Here is a 15,000-nt window from a genome sequence, read left to right on the forward strand (position 1 = left end):
ACGGCCATTTTCGTCTATGCCCAAGGTGGCCGTTGTGGAGAGGTTCAACAAAACTACGTTTAAAACTATGAGCGCTTGTATTTCTGGCTGCGCTACGAAACAAAACTGCATAAGGAGGAAACGTACTCTTAAAAGTGATCATTTAACGGCTTACCTGCACATTTGTGACTAAGACATTGTCTGGTGCCGAAGAAGATGACTTCAAAATTAGCAAACTACAAAGGAGGACGCCACCTTGAGTGGTCGTCAACAGGCGGGAAAATCGACGGTCACCGTAGTACTTGTTGAAATGAAGCTGACAAATGGTACAGAAATTTCCGATCATATCGGATGGAATGACACAAAGAGGGATACGTCTGAGAATTTCAATTTTTCTTCGGAAGCTTTCCCGTGACATGTGCTGTACCATTTGGACTCCAACCAGAACAAAAAGTCCCGGAGCTGCGCTCGCCGAAGGTGCGTGCGCGGAGCAGGTTGGGCAAGAATATATTTGGCAACCCATCGATGCGAGGAATTTTGATTTTGGTTTTGAAGTCATCCTACGACCGTCCGTCCCTACCCTCAACTTTTCATGTAGGCCAATACACAGAATGTTTGACTGCTGGAATCCGCGGTTTTTGCCGGAAAATTGCGTGGCCAGCGTACTGAGGATTTTTAATGTCGTACAAAGAGGAAAAAGGAGAAAGAGAATGAGAAATCTAGAGAGTAAGAGAGAGAGGCGACGAGTAAGCGATGCTCAACATGAAAGAGAGAGACTGAAAAGACGATAAAACGGGCGAAATTTCACTAAAAAACAACGGCAAATCGGGACAAGCAGGAGAGGAAAGAGCAAGCACGATTACGAGAAAACAGGCTCAATAACGGTGGCAAGAAACGGCGATAACAGCAAGAGACAGCACGGGTGAATAGAATAATTTAAAGCAATGAGCACGCCACACTGGTCGTGTGGTAATGAGCCTAGTTATAAAATATCTGAAAAGAAAAACATAAATGAACAATAATTAAAGAAATCCCGCTTTTATGCTTGCCTAAATATATAGAAGTATATTCATATGTTGGGGCCACGGGCGCAAATAGCTTTTCTAACATGTCATAAACCCTTGAAAAACATGAAGATCTATATCAATAACAATGCAGTATATATTCCTTTCCTACCTGTTGATTTGCAACTTCATTATCTCCACGATGCTTGAACCACAAAGTGTACACAACAGTGGAGTACAACCCAACGATCAGCAGGAAAGAAATGCAGATGAAGGTCAGCCAAATTAAGCTATTAGCCATGTTTAACTTTTGATTTTTCCAGAAATATTCGCATGACCTCACACCTAACTCTTTTCCAAAACCTTGAAGAACCAACCCACGCATCATAAAAATCACTGCGAATATCCAAGTACATGGAATTATTATCTGTCAATTGAAAGAAGTGAAACTCTTAACAATCGAGAGTCCAAGCATTCCAAGTACAAAATTGCCTAATTAATTAAGGTGGCTGAACACGGTTTTTTTCCGCGATCAGTGGTATTCTAAAGGCAGATGCGGATTTTAAAGAAAAAAACTTTTTGTTCCTTCCCGGAAACGCCGTATATATTCGCTTCCATTACGTAAACGTCATGGTGCTTCAGAAGTGTATAAAAATCTTACTTAGGATTCCAGCAAAAAGCTGCGCATGCGCATGGGCAAGAAAAGTTCAGACCAACAACTGTTGGCTATTTTACCAAATTACTCGGAAACCCGTCACGAAAAATCTGTCTGTTGAAATGTAAAGTAAGGAAATGCTGCAAAAAAACCTATGAGTGAATTTTGTATAAATGAGGAATAAGCATCCTTAAGGCCTTGTTTTAATTTTGATGATTAACTGTTAAAAGGATAAACCTTCGTTGTATGACTTATCGGTGGCCAAGTTTGAGCCTCAAGCGAAAAACTGCATAAATATGGCAGAAATGAAAATATGCATGGCTATTTGAAAGCTGTGTACAGTCACCTTAACTGCCAAATCATGGCACTGGACGGTATATTGGACCCCATTAGTTCCTCCAATATACAAGCATTCAATAAGAGAATATCTGTTGTATTATCTAAGAGACATACTTTCAAATTACGGGTGGTAAGTTTGCCTCTGTCTCCATGTGGATGAACTATGGTATTGTAACGTTCCCTAGCGATCACAACCATAGTGATAACACCAGCAATAGCTCCAGTCCACGCCGTCTTACTCAGGAACATGCAGATCGCATTACCCGGCATCTCATCTGCCGATATAATCATGAGGCTTACAATGAAGTGTAACAGCACAAAACTCGGATAAACGATGTCTGCAACTGCTAGGTTCACAAGTAAATAATTGAATGGAGTCCTGTAAAATAAAAGGAACTTCGATGGAGATTAGAGTTTCGGATGAGTATCATTTTTATTATCTTTCAACGTCTTTTCGACGTACTGCGAATTGTAGATCTAATTTCCCTAGGAGGTTTGATTTAAACTGAGGAATCAGAGACGGATAGACCTTCCCCCGATGTGGGATTAAATAGCATGCCATAGGAAGAGTTATGGCAAGAGTCCATCACCCCAGAGTAAGGTTTTTTTTAATACAGGAGCTCCGTGCGCGCCGAAGGCGCGCGCGCGGAGCACCATCGTTAAGAAAATATGGTAACCCATCGATGGGAGAAAATTTGGTTTTATAGCCATAACGTCATGAACGTCCGTACGTACGTACGTACGTCCGCCCCTCCATGTATGCCAATGTGACCAGTATCACGTAACCATATCACGGGCTTAAGTTTAGAGTTAATCGAGGCAATACTCCAGTTGACACTGTAGCTAGTTTACAGCATACAACTTTCATATTGGATATCAATGTTATCGTCAATTGACACCTGTCAAAACAAGTTATCCGCTGACCAGTATCAAGTGACCATATTTCAGGCTCAAGTTGCAACTTATCGAGGTAAGCTGTTTGTTTTTTTTAAGGTGACCGCTGACCAGTGACTGGTTGTTGAATGGATCGCAGTCTCAAGCAAGGTCAGACACTCACACACACCTGAACGAGGCTTAATTTTTCGCGCTCTTTCTTTCGCTCGACGCGGCTACACAGCCATGCTACGTCAACAAAAGATCTTGACAGTCGATGCTTTTCGTGTTGTCAGGTACGGTTTAGAAAATACATTTTTCTTGCATTTTTCCTGGTTTCAATCCGGGTTTAACATAATATAGCTGGCTGTGGTCAGGATACACTGGTGGCTACGTAGTTATTCAAGTCAAGCATTGGAGGGATATAAACTTAAAGCTGAGTGTTTATTTTTAATTTGTTTAGCAGCAAACCGCAAACCTGATAACAGATTCTTACACTTGAGTAATGGACTTTTGGTTGTGGAGACAATTTCTCTGAACACGGAAATTATATAATTAAAGGTTTGCGACATCAATTTGACTTGCAGATTGTATTTGGCAGCTATCAAAATCGTAAAATGAAATGCCTGATCCGGCGAAAAAAATGCTTTCTAGTAATAATAATAATAATAATAATAATAATAATAATAATTATTATTATTATTATTATTATTATTATTATTATTATAATACTACTAATAATAATAATTATAATAATAGTAATAATAATTATTATTATTATTATCATTATTATTATTATTATTATCATCTAGCGTCTTTCTAACACTCGACACATACAAAAATTATGATGTTCAATCAGAATTCGTTTAAAAGTAATTCACCAACACTAACATTGCTTCTTCACCGGTCTGTTCTTTTACAGTGTCCCAATGTGTAGGGTTTAATATATAGATTTAGCCAAGCCTAAAAGCGGAGCTCCCTGGTTAATTATTCTTACTGCCTTTAGGGTTAGTGAAAGGTTTCAAATTGTCCACGTTTTGATGTTTCCGGTTGCTGTTTTAATAATTAAATCATTTTCTTTGCTTTCTTCTGTAGAAAAATTCATTGCCTGACTAGTGAATTCCATGGTAAATTTTACGCTAAAAACCATATTGCACGAATCACAAAGCAATGAGTGCGGTATCGGTTTTTCGAGTGAAATTTACTTTGGAATTTACCATTTTGGCAATTAATTTTTTTTGAACCGCATGAGTTTTAAAAGAAAATAAGCACACCCTCAGGGAGGGAATGGAAATGGCAAAAAAAGCCATTTCAGAGTCAACTGTTAATACCCAGCGAATCGGAATCACGCTAGAATTAGAAACCATAAAAAAAACCTTGTCAGTTCAAGGCCAAAAAAAGAGTTTTACCGAGGTACTTTATTCCACTTTATCTCCAAAAACGAGATCATTTACATTTTGATTTATTTCATTGAAACAAGCCAGCTTGGCTTGGAACACGAATCGGGAAAATACGGCAATGCAACCAAGAAAGGACGACCTTCAAACAACATCCGCTCCAACACTAAATTACCTTTAGGTGCTTTAACAAACTTCTGAAAACCAAAGCTAGTGAAATTTCCCCCTATTTTTAGGAGAACTCATTGCGATTCTTGTCACTGTCGAGGCACATCGAAAACACCTTGAGCAAACCGATTAAAAAAGCACTTGTTCGCTCAGATTTTAAAGGAAAACAAACAATTCAACTTCATCTTTGTATCAAAAATAGTACAGATAATTGTAATTTAATCCCAGTTGACAATAAAAATCAGTTCGAGTTTCATTCCTGAACAAAGGAAAAACCGATTAAACCACTTTTTTAAAAAACAAACGGTTTAGTGCCCAAGGAAAGAATTTGTGGAGTAACTTCTTCCACCAAGTATGAGATATTACTGGTATTCTGTTTTGTCGTTGTCGTTCTTTCTCGCTCTTCTTTCGTTTCAGTTCTAGTCATAGGTCCTCCAGGCACCATGTAACCTTATCAGAGCTTCTAAAGATATGCCAAAAATTGCAATACAGAGAAAAAAGCAGCTCTAAGCAAATTAAAAATAAACACTCACGCTTTTTAAGTTTACATCCCGCCGATGCTTAACTTGAATAACTGCATAGCTGCCAGTGTGGACCACAGCTATCATGATATGTCAAACTGGATTGAAACCAGCGAAAAATACAGAAAGAAAACAATTTCCAAACCGTTTCCCACCTGAACACAAAGAGCATTGACTGTCTAAAAACTATATTTGACGTAGTGTGGACGTGTAGCCGCGTCGAGCAAAGAAAGCGCGCGAAAAAAGAAGCCTCGCTTTTATTTAGGTGAGTTAACCTGCGTTCAGCGTGCAATCCAATCGAAAACCAGTACCTGGTCAGCGATCGACTTCAAAAAACAGCTGACGTCGGTGAGCTCTAAGCTTGAGCCCGTAATATGGTCAAGTGATACTGGTCAGCGGATACCTTGTTTTGACAAGTGTCAATTGATCAAAACATCAAAGATCTATGTTGTAAACTAGCATACTGGTGACATTGGCATACATGGAGGGGTGGACGTACGGACGTACGGACGGGCGGTCGATAACGACATGGCTTTAAAACCAAAATTTCCTGCATCGCTGGGTTACCATATTTTTCTTAACTATGGTGCTGCGCGCGCGGAGCTCCGCTATTAGGGAAACAACAAGTGGGCAAGTGTACCACTATTCTAGAACCAGAAATGGTGGTGCTGAGAATTACCTCATATCCCGATTCCTAGTAACGACAAAAATGACGAGTAGATTTCCTGTGATACTTGCAAGGAAGATTAATGACTTGATTGTCAACAATGTAACATCCAAGGAAGTAACCATGATCGCATTTGTCTTCCAGTAACCTAATGAAAAATTAAGTCATTGAATTAAATGTTAAATGTAGTCGGGAAGCACTCCTATGGTTTGGCCGTGAGCTCGATTTACAGTTTTCTATTTATACTTTGTGAACAAGTATTATTATCATTATTAATTCAATTGTCAGTATCGCGATCCTCATTTAAGAGAGAGATGCTAATATAACGCAGTAAAGTAAAGTAAAGTAAAGTAGACCTTGTTTAACGTCGATAACTCGTAACAGTAACTTTTAATCACTGACAAATCTGAGGTCGACGGTGAACTCATTTTACTCCCCCCCACTCCATCAGTGCTCCGTTTTACGGGTATTTAAAGCTACGTAGCTACACGGAAAGGAAAGGAGTCGAAACAAGGATGCGAGATCCGAGAATCGAACTCAGGACCTCTTGCACCAAGGCCGTGCACTAACCAACTGTGCCATCCTTGCGCAGTATAGTTGTCTCATTTTCCCGGCCTATGATTGGATGAAATTTGACCTGATCGCGACATTGAACATGTCGATTAGGTAAGCTCTAAAATTTACTGGCATCGCTAAAAATTCAGTTCACTTTCGATTGTATTTACTGCAAGAAGCTTGGATATTTTGACATCTACATGTATGTTATCCTCTTGATATCAATCGAGGTCTTCAGAACTAAAGATATGTTTAGTTTCCACAATGTTTTAAACTGTAAAAATACGAAACAGCAGTTCATTTGTTACCTTACTGTCGACCTTGACTGCTGCGAAATAAAATGTCGATCTGCCATGAACTGTTTTTTTGTTTTCGAATTTTACAACCTCTATATTCACTGGATCGCGATTTTGCATTTTTTTGGGGGCCTGTTAGGACAAATTATATTATTGTATCGGGCGGAGTCGCTAACATCTATTATATTAGCGATTCCCGCGTAAGCAAAACTATGAGAGGATCGCTGCATTTGACAATTTAAGTAAATCACTTTGATAGAAAGGAAAAAAGCAGGTGATAAACTAAAAAAAAATTACTTAATGGCGTCAAAAAACAGCAATAATAAAAGGTGTTAAATTAAACTTTAACATTTCATCCACTATTTTTGCAACTTGGTCCAGAATGGTAATTTTTCATTGGATGCCACAAAAATCCATTTGAAACGGTACGGCTGAATTAAAAACTGAAGAATTTAGGTAAAGGCTGGCAATCCTCGGTTTTAGTGGCGAAAGGCCACAATCAACTATCTTCAGGCATTGAATTTCCAGATGCAAAACCCTTTCAAAATGACAAACATCACTAAATATAGAGCTTACCCACTGGATTTCAACTTCTTATTGTTCAGAAGCGATACAAGATCTGCATTAGAAACCTTGAAGCCAGTTATTTTGCAACGTCACTGAGAAAGGTCCTTGCGACAATATATATTTACCCTTTATTTTTATTTTTAATTAATATTCATTGAACTGGTGGCGCAACATAAATGACAAATGCAAAAAACTCGTAATTTGATTGGCTTGCGAAGGAAGATATTGATCTTTTAATTGTATGCTTAACAAGTGATATTGATCTAAGAAGCTAACTAAGTTATATCACGTTCAGTTATCGGAGAGAAACGTGGGTATAAAAAATACTAAACTCTACACAACTACTTCACAGCCATCCGGAACAAAATATGATACTATTGCCTACACGAGGTTCAATTAAAGTTTGGACTCCCTTTTCCACCAAAAAAAGCAAATGCAGCTTCATTCCAGAACATATGCAATTCAAATGTCCACTATAGAGGTGGAATTAACATGGACAAAAAAGAAAAAAATACAAGAAGAACTACTTCACTTTGTTAAGCATTTAAATCGAAATGTAGGGCAAACGACAAAAGAGGACAAGCCAGGTAATGAACAAAACTTAAACGATTTAAGGTGGCGATTGTTTCTCGAGCTGCCACAGTTTCAGAAAATACGGGTACGTTTTTCAGATACGAAGAAAAGTGCACGTGCTCGTAGGGCTGGTTCAGTTTGTACTCTTAAAAAACTTTAGGAGTGCTCATTTATTCCAGCATGAAATTGCACGAGAAAAGCATGTGCTTACTTACAATAAGCTCATTGATGTACGCATTTTGATTGGTTCTAATCTATGACATATTAGAGGACAGACGCACAGCCGACGTCTTCATCAAGGACTTTGAATTCTTTAATATATAAAACAAATAGATTCTAAGTTGCTGTGCGTCTGTTCGGTGGAGTTTAATATCTACGACGCCGACGTCGACGAAAACGTCACCTCAAAATATAACGTTGCACTATCGTAAGCTTCTCGCGGTTTGGCCATCTCGTTCGCGTCCTACAATGTGGGCGAAGTATCCTAAAAATAAATTGGTACGAGTGGCTTTAGAGCACAAATAGAGAACGAAATATTCACATTTGAACGCTCACATTGTCGTCAAAACCTAAGATTTGGTGATTTCACGTCGTTTTCGTGCAGAGAACCGCACTTTTATGTACTAAAATGCGTGCCGCACGTGCAACACGATTATTATTCCTCTTTTAACCAATGATATTGTTGTTTCGTGGCGCTCTTGTTGACTACCGCGTCGTAGATCTTTAAGTCCCTAATAGATAACACAATACGCCAAAATCATGAAAATGTGGTAAGAACATCAGTGACACACTCGGCGTGTGCCACTTTTTTGTTCTCACCACTCAGGATTCGAAATGTTGCCTGTTTACCTGTCGATTTCAGGTAATTTTAGGGATTGACAGGTAAAAAATATTGATGCATGTCGCTGGCGACAGGTAAGAAAACCTTAGTAATACAGAATTTGTCGATTTGAATAATATCTTCATCCATTTCTCCACCCGAAGTCGTTCTCACTCGTGCAGCTCTCGCGGAGTAGTTACCAGACTCTACTCAATAAAAGCAAGATGATGCAATCTTTGTAGTGCGCATAACAAAGACAGCTCCCGCGTTTCTTTGCCGATCAAGCGTGAGTTTGCAATATGGATCGCTTTCTGACCCGTAAGCAATGTGCTTAAGTTGAAGAAGTACACGTAGAAGAGAATTTGGAAACGCCGACGACGAAACATAATATGCGAGTATTCAAGTTCAACGAGAAATGGAAAGATGGACGCCCGTGGTTGTCAGCAGAGGATGGAAGGATGTTTTGTTCTTACTGGAAAGAGTTTGATAAGACAAGCAGAAACAAATTCATCTCAGGCTGTGATATTGTTAGTTTTGATTTACTCAACGTCTTGTGTTGAACGTGGTTTCAGTCTTATCAATAGAGCTAAATGTGACTGGAGGTGCAAACGCAAAGAAGAGTCACTTAATGACCTCATGCATTTTACCCTTAGCAGGGTAACTGTAAAGAACTTTAACCCCGAGCCTGCCATTGGATTATATAGTGGAATGATGCTAAGAAAACCAGGAGACTAGCAGATGCTTATGGGCCAATAGGCTGAGACAATAAGTTGACAACAAAAGGTCATTGCTTTCTATCAATTTATTATTAATGATTGTACAACCCCAGTTGAGTTTTTAAAAGTGAAAATAGAATAATATCAAATATTGTTCAAGTTGGATGTTGGTAGAGACAGGCAAAAAAAATATTCTGCCTGTCACTAGACACAGGTAAACAGTCTGGAACATTTCGACCGCTGCATATTAATTTGACGTCATCTGTAATCTATCACCTAACAGGAGCATGGCAACACGGAATCTGTTTGTTTAAAATTAATAACATAAAACCCACACTCATCACGCCAAAAATCGCTTAATTCAGGAATCACATTTAATTCGCTATCTGTGGCTTTCTTGATTATTGAAGAATCAAAATAATTTTTGCACTGAATACTGCGCTTTGGTATCTGAAGAGCCGCAGTTTTCTTAGCCAATCAGAATGGAGATCGTTTCTCATGCTATTATTATTCTTGCAACCAAGTAATTCCTAAATAATGCGAATGATATTTTGAGCCGTAGATCAAAAGTGCTAAGTTGTGATTGTAATTGGGCATTTTATACATCAATTCTTTTTCTTCATTGAAGTGAAATTAAGCTTTTGGGTGCTAGATTAGATACAGTAGACAAGTTAAATTTAGTTTGCAATTATAACTTGTCAAGTTGATTCCCACCTCTTAACTCGGCAAAAAATGATTTAAGGTTTCAGAATAACTCAAATTCTCATTTCAAAAAAGGCTGAAATTTAACGCATTTACATACATACATACTTGATTGACCGCTCCCCATAGGGGATTTTCAGGGCCAATGAAACACAACGAAACGACGGAACAGAACAACGACAACTGTTAAGAATCTCAACCGGCCGGAGGCAAACCAGTTGGCTATTTACAAGTGCAGCTGGGAAGTTGAACCAGGGACAACCAGGATCAAATTCAACGAGTGGTCAGAGCGGGTCTTGAACCCGGGATCTCCGCATCTCAAGGCTAGCGCCCTAACCACTGGGCCACACTGCCTCCTAAGAATCTTTATGTATACGAAACCAATGTTAAAGGAAAAGGAAAGGAAAGGAACTTTATTTAAGTGTCTAGTCGTTCTATTCCTAGAGCACTAATTGGGGACACTGTAAACCGAAATTAACAATTAAGACAAATCAAGTCAAATGTTGGTTTTTGAGGAGAGGGTAAACCGGAGTACCCGGAGAAAACCTGTTGGTGCAGAGTACAGAACCAACAAACTCAACCCACATATGACGCCGGATCTGGGAATCGAACCCGGGCCACATTGGTGGGAGGCGAGGGCTCTCACCACTGCGCCATCCCTGCACCTCAATGTTGACAGCATTGGCGCATTGATCATAAAATAATCCCTCAAACCCATGACCACTTTGTTTTCTTGATTTTAAGATTTAAGAAACACTGCAGCTTGTTTCATTGTTGTTTACATGGGCAAATCGTGAACGAAAGGAAATATTTGTTGGCAAATAGGATTTTTATGCTTTCTCATAGTGCTTTCTATCAATTGTTTACATGTAGTACTTTTCTGTATGCATAACCATGTCTCTGTGTATGCCAAGGGGTAAGCAAATCGGCAATTAATAGTACCCCCTCTTTGTGATATCATGCACGTGATTAGACTGACGCGTCCATCCAACAGGCAACAAGATTCTTTTTTCACCGCTTTACTTCTCTCTACGTTTTAAGGTAAGAATGTGGCTTTATAGTCGCTAGTCTCCGTCCATTCCGCCGGTTATTTAGTATTGTTGCCCCCTTGTTAATTTTGTCGCGATTACTTTCTTCATTCAATCTTTTAACCTGTCCCACGCGTCGCCACGCTCGATCGTCATCGCTTTGTTTTTGGACGCACCATTCACAAACTTCGCACTCTCGATCTTGGTATAATCAATTCCCTTTCCTCTGAAATTGTTATCCTGGAGATCGGCACTAATGACCTCGCTATTTTGCCGCCAGAAGTGATAGGTTCGATTCGGCGCTGGATGATCTGGTTCAGTTGCTTTTATCTAGTTTTCCCTTGCGCGTGGTTGGTTGGTGTTATGTCATACCTCGTGCTCTCTCACATCCTGACTCGGCGCTCTTCAGGCAGAGAGCTGAGATACTGAACAATTATGTCAGTGTGGTACTCGATTCTACCCCCAATGTTTTTTTTTGTTGGCGTCAAAGAGTTGTTAATCACACAGCTAAGGATTATTATTTACCGGATGGTGCTCATTTGAAAACTGCCGGGCAGTATCAGTTGTATCTTAGCTATCGCGGGGCCATTTTGAACGCTTTGTCCTACCTTTTAATTTGTCATAAGGCATGGGGTTTTTTGTTTTTCGCTAATTTTACTGCGAGTTTCATCCTTACGTAGTTTGATCAAGAAGTGGTTCATAGTTGGGTCGCGGGGTGTATCCCTTGCCTGACCATGTCCTCAAATCATGCATTACACTCTAAGTTGCCGAGGATTATCCTACAATTTTATTTTGTATGCAGGGTGTGCTCCTTGCAGTTTGTTTTTCGTTGGAGATTGTACTCTTTCCATGTGGTGTATTCCACATTTCAGAGGGTTATCCTCTTGCTTTTTATTTATATGCAGGGTGCATTCCTTGCAGTTTCTTTGTCCTCAGGTCATGTGGTGTACTCCACGTTACATTATTTGAATTTGTGCGGACAGTTGATAAGGGGGCTTTTAGCGTCAACTTTATCTTTGAGAGGTTTTACTTGCCCTATTTATTTTATGCTATTTGTGTGTTTTCTATCATCTTATTTTATTTTTTTTAATTGCTTAATTTTTCTTTTCTCAAGTCTTATTGGGATTGTTTTTCTCAAATGGATCATACTTTCTGGAACGCTTTGAGTCTGCCATCTTTCTTTTTGCCTCCTTTATATTTAGTATTATTTAGAGATGTCGACTCGACGTTTTTCTCGTGCCCGTGTTCCATCCAACTTAGCTTTGCAAGCTGCAGCTAGTAGTCAGTCTCCCAGAAAGAGGTTTCGCCGCAGTGGACCATCGTCTGTTCCTTCCCTTAGCGGTCCTTCGGCAGGGGTAAAGGAGATACCTGCAGGCGTACAGGAGACACCTGCAAGTGTACAGGAGATCCCTCTGACAGCTGAAATCATCGACACCATTGTTCAGCGTGCCACGGATGCTGTAATCCAACGTTTGGCCAGTGGTTCTAGCACTGACAATTCGCAGTCCTTGGCATTTTCAGACTCTACTCAGCCAGCTACCAGTGCCTCAACTCCAGGCTTAGCTCCTCCCGCCACTCTGCTCGAGGTCCCCGTTGGGGCCCCACACAGTTCAACACCAAAAGCTCAAGTTGCTGGCTCAGCTACCACAGCGCCACCAGCACCAGGTCCATCACCGGGTCCATCCTCTTCATTCCCATTTGCTGAAGCTGTCGTCAACAGTTCCCTGGCCATCACACAAGCTAGCATTGCAGGTATACCCAGCACTCCCGAATGTTTGTTCACCTCGCCAAGTTTAGCAATTGATGCTAGAGTCTCAGAGAAGAAGATTTGGAACAATGAATATTTCGAGTTTAGTTTATTATTAACTAACCTAGTAGTGGAAGATCGTTATCAGTTAACGGTAAAGGGTGCAAAAGGCAACTCGGCAACACCAGCCATATGCCTTGATCCTGTGGCCAAATCCAAAAAGCTTTTAACACTATATGCGTGGTTTAACTGTTTTCATATTTTTGTGGGCATTTATTGCCAAAAGTACTCCACTGAGGCCCCTGCCCTCATGAAGTATGGGGAGGTGGTTCAGGATTTGGCAGCCAGGGGGCACAATTAGCACAGCCAAAATAAACTACCCACACCAGTCAAGGTTGACCGACGTATTTTCTTTTTGTCTGGGTACACTTCTTTCATTGCAGAGCACCTTGTTTCAGGTTTTACGTTCGGTTTTTCCATTCATCACGAGGGCCAACGAATCTCAAGCCATTCCCAAAATTTGATGTCTGCTTTTCATAATCCGGACGTGGTGGATCTTAGTGCATGTAATTAGCGCCTATCATGACTGCCACGTTGCGAACTGCTGCAATTTTTATTGCTTTTTTCCTTTGGGCGTCCACATCGTTTCAAAATGCCCCGCATTTCTACCAACCTAAGAGGCTATTTTGGATTTTGCAGGGTCATTCGAAGACAATGTTTACCGCACAAGCTACATAGTCCAAGTACTTCATTTCGAATAATTAGTGCCAGGACAAAGCGTGGACATATCTGCCTATCCCGTCCCTTTCGTGTCGATTTGACAGTGGCCATGGACGTGGAAACCAGCCCAGGACCAGATGCTCTTGGAAATAACATAAGGAACCTTGCAAATATTATTCCAACACCGGTCTCTGGTTCTTCAGAAGCTTTTTGTGTTTCACGCCACGGCTATGCAAATAATTTTCAAGACATTTTATCAAGTCACTCGGTACATCTTGGGATGTGCTTCACCGCTGTCAATTGTACATGGGGGGCACGGAATCGAGTTTTTCATCGACTGGAAATAACAACAAAATTAAAAAGAGGCTATCGAGGTTGCAGAGCTAGAAGGAAAGTCAAAGAAAGGCGAAATAATCTGCTCTTCAATATTCCCACTGTTGAACCACGCCGGCCGTCACGCAACACCTGTAGCAGTCACACATTCAGTCAGTCAGCTGCAACTGCCCAACGGCTGGTGCCAAAATGTATGATCCTCAACGCCCGGTCTTTGGTAAAAGCTGACGCAGCCCCTGCTTTGTATGCTGAACTGAGTACTAATAATATCGACATTTGTTTTATCTCTGAGTCATGGATGCAGTAGAAAATTCTGTCTCACTCGATTTGTCCCGATGGTTATGTGATGGTTCGTAAAGATCGCGCAGGAGAAAGAGCTGGAGGTGTGGTAGCAGTTATTTGTAGGAATGACTGGAAAATTAAGCCCCTCAATGTCAAGGAGGATTTTGATTCTGAAACTGTTTGGTGCAAGATCACTACTCATAATTCTGAATCATTATGTAGCTTGTGTTTACCACCCACCTGACCCTATCTATGATGCTAACGATCTCCTGGAATTTATATCTGACTCCTGCGAGCAGATCCTGTTAGCAAGCTAAGGATAAAGGATCTTATGCAACAGCACGACCTGCATCAGATGGTCAGGGTTCCAACTAAAGGTGAAAAAACAATTGATGTTTTCTTGACTAACGCTCCACTAATTTGGGAGACAGGCAAAACACATAAGGGACTCGTGAGGTCTGACCATCTCGTCGCCACTGAATCGCCCTTAATTCCAACAAAGCCTCAAAGAAAATACATCAGTTTTCGGGACACAAGAGACCATCATAAAATCAATATGGAATCAAAACTAAAAGCTTTTGACTGGATCTCGACTGATCCAGAAGAAAGTGTCTAGCTAAACTCGAGGTTGTATGCAATGTTCCACGAGAGCTTCCCACTAATCCGTGTCAAGGTGTAATCAAGAGACCCTCTTTACATGTCCCCCTTGGTTAAACACCTTTCTAATATCGTACTGCACACAGAGGTAGCCATGTGGAAAACCTGATTCTCCAGGAGAAAATCAATACTTTCATTCGCATGAACCAGGTGAATGCTGTTAACAAGGAGCGGGAGAAGCACAGTAGATGTTCCAGAGGATGGTGGGAAACTGCTAACCGAATTACGGGGAGAAACTCACAGGGAACACTTGTAGTTCAGTATTATCTCCAGATGTCATCAACGCATATTTTCAGTCCATTAATACGGATTGCACCAAAGAAGCTCCTGAGCCTCTTGAAATACCTGTTGGAACTCGTATTCCAATTGTGGATGAAAATGCTGTTAGAAAACTGTTAAAC

The 15,000-nt window shown here is 40.4% G+C and overlaps 1 protein-coding gene across 4 annotated transcripts in view; it reads right to left on the reverse strand.

The window, feature by feature from the left end:
• Positions 1-15,000, reverse strand: part of LOC138013081 (pyroglutamylated RF-amide peptide receptor-like) — a 50,132-nt gene that overhangs the window by 12,835 nt on the left and 22,297 nt on the right. For 3 of the 4 annotated variants that reach the window (XM_068860044.1, XM_068860041.1, XM_068860042.1), the window contains 3 exons: positions 5,616-5,751; positions 2,092-2,356; positions 1,156-1,410 (listed from right to left, as the gene is read on the reverse strand). In XM_068860044.1, the coding sequence (XP_068716145.1) occupies positions 1,156-1,410; positions 2,092-2,356; positions 5,616-5,728 (633 nt within the window). In that variant the 5' untranslated portion in view covers positions 5,729-5,751. Of the gene's footprint in view, positions 1-1,155; positions 1,411-2,091; positions 2,357-5,615; positions 5,752-7,030; positions 7,134-15,000 lie in introns of those variants that run through there. The other variant, XM_068860043.1, reaches the window with a different exon arrangement.

Source organism: Montipora foliosa, chromosome 8 (assembly GCF_036669935.1).
Source record: "Montipora foliosa isolate CH-2021 chromosome 8, ASM3666993v2, whole genome shotgun sequence".
In the NCBI taxonomy this organism is placed as follows: domain Eukaryota; kingdom Metazoa; phylum Cnidaria; class Anthozoa; order Scleractinia; family Acroporidae; genus Montipora; species Montipora foliosa.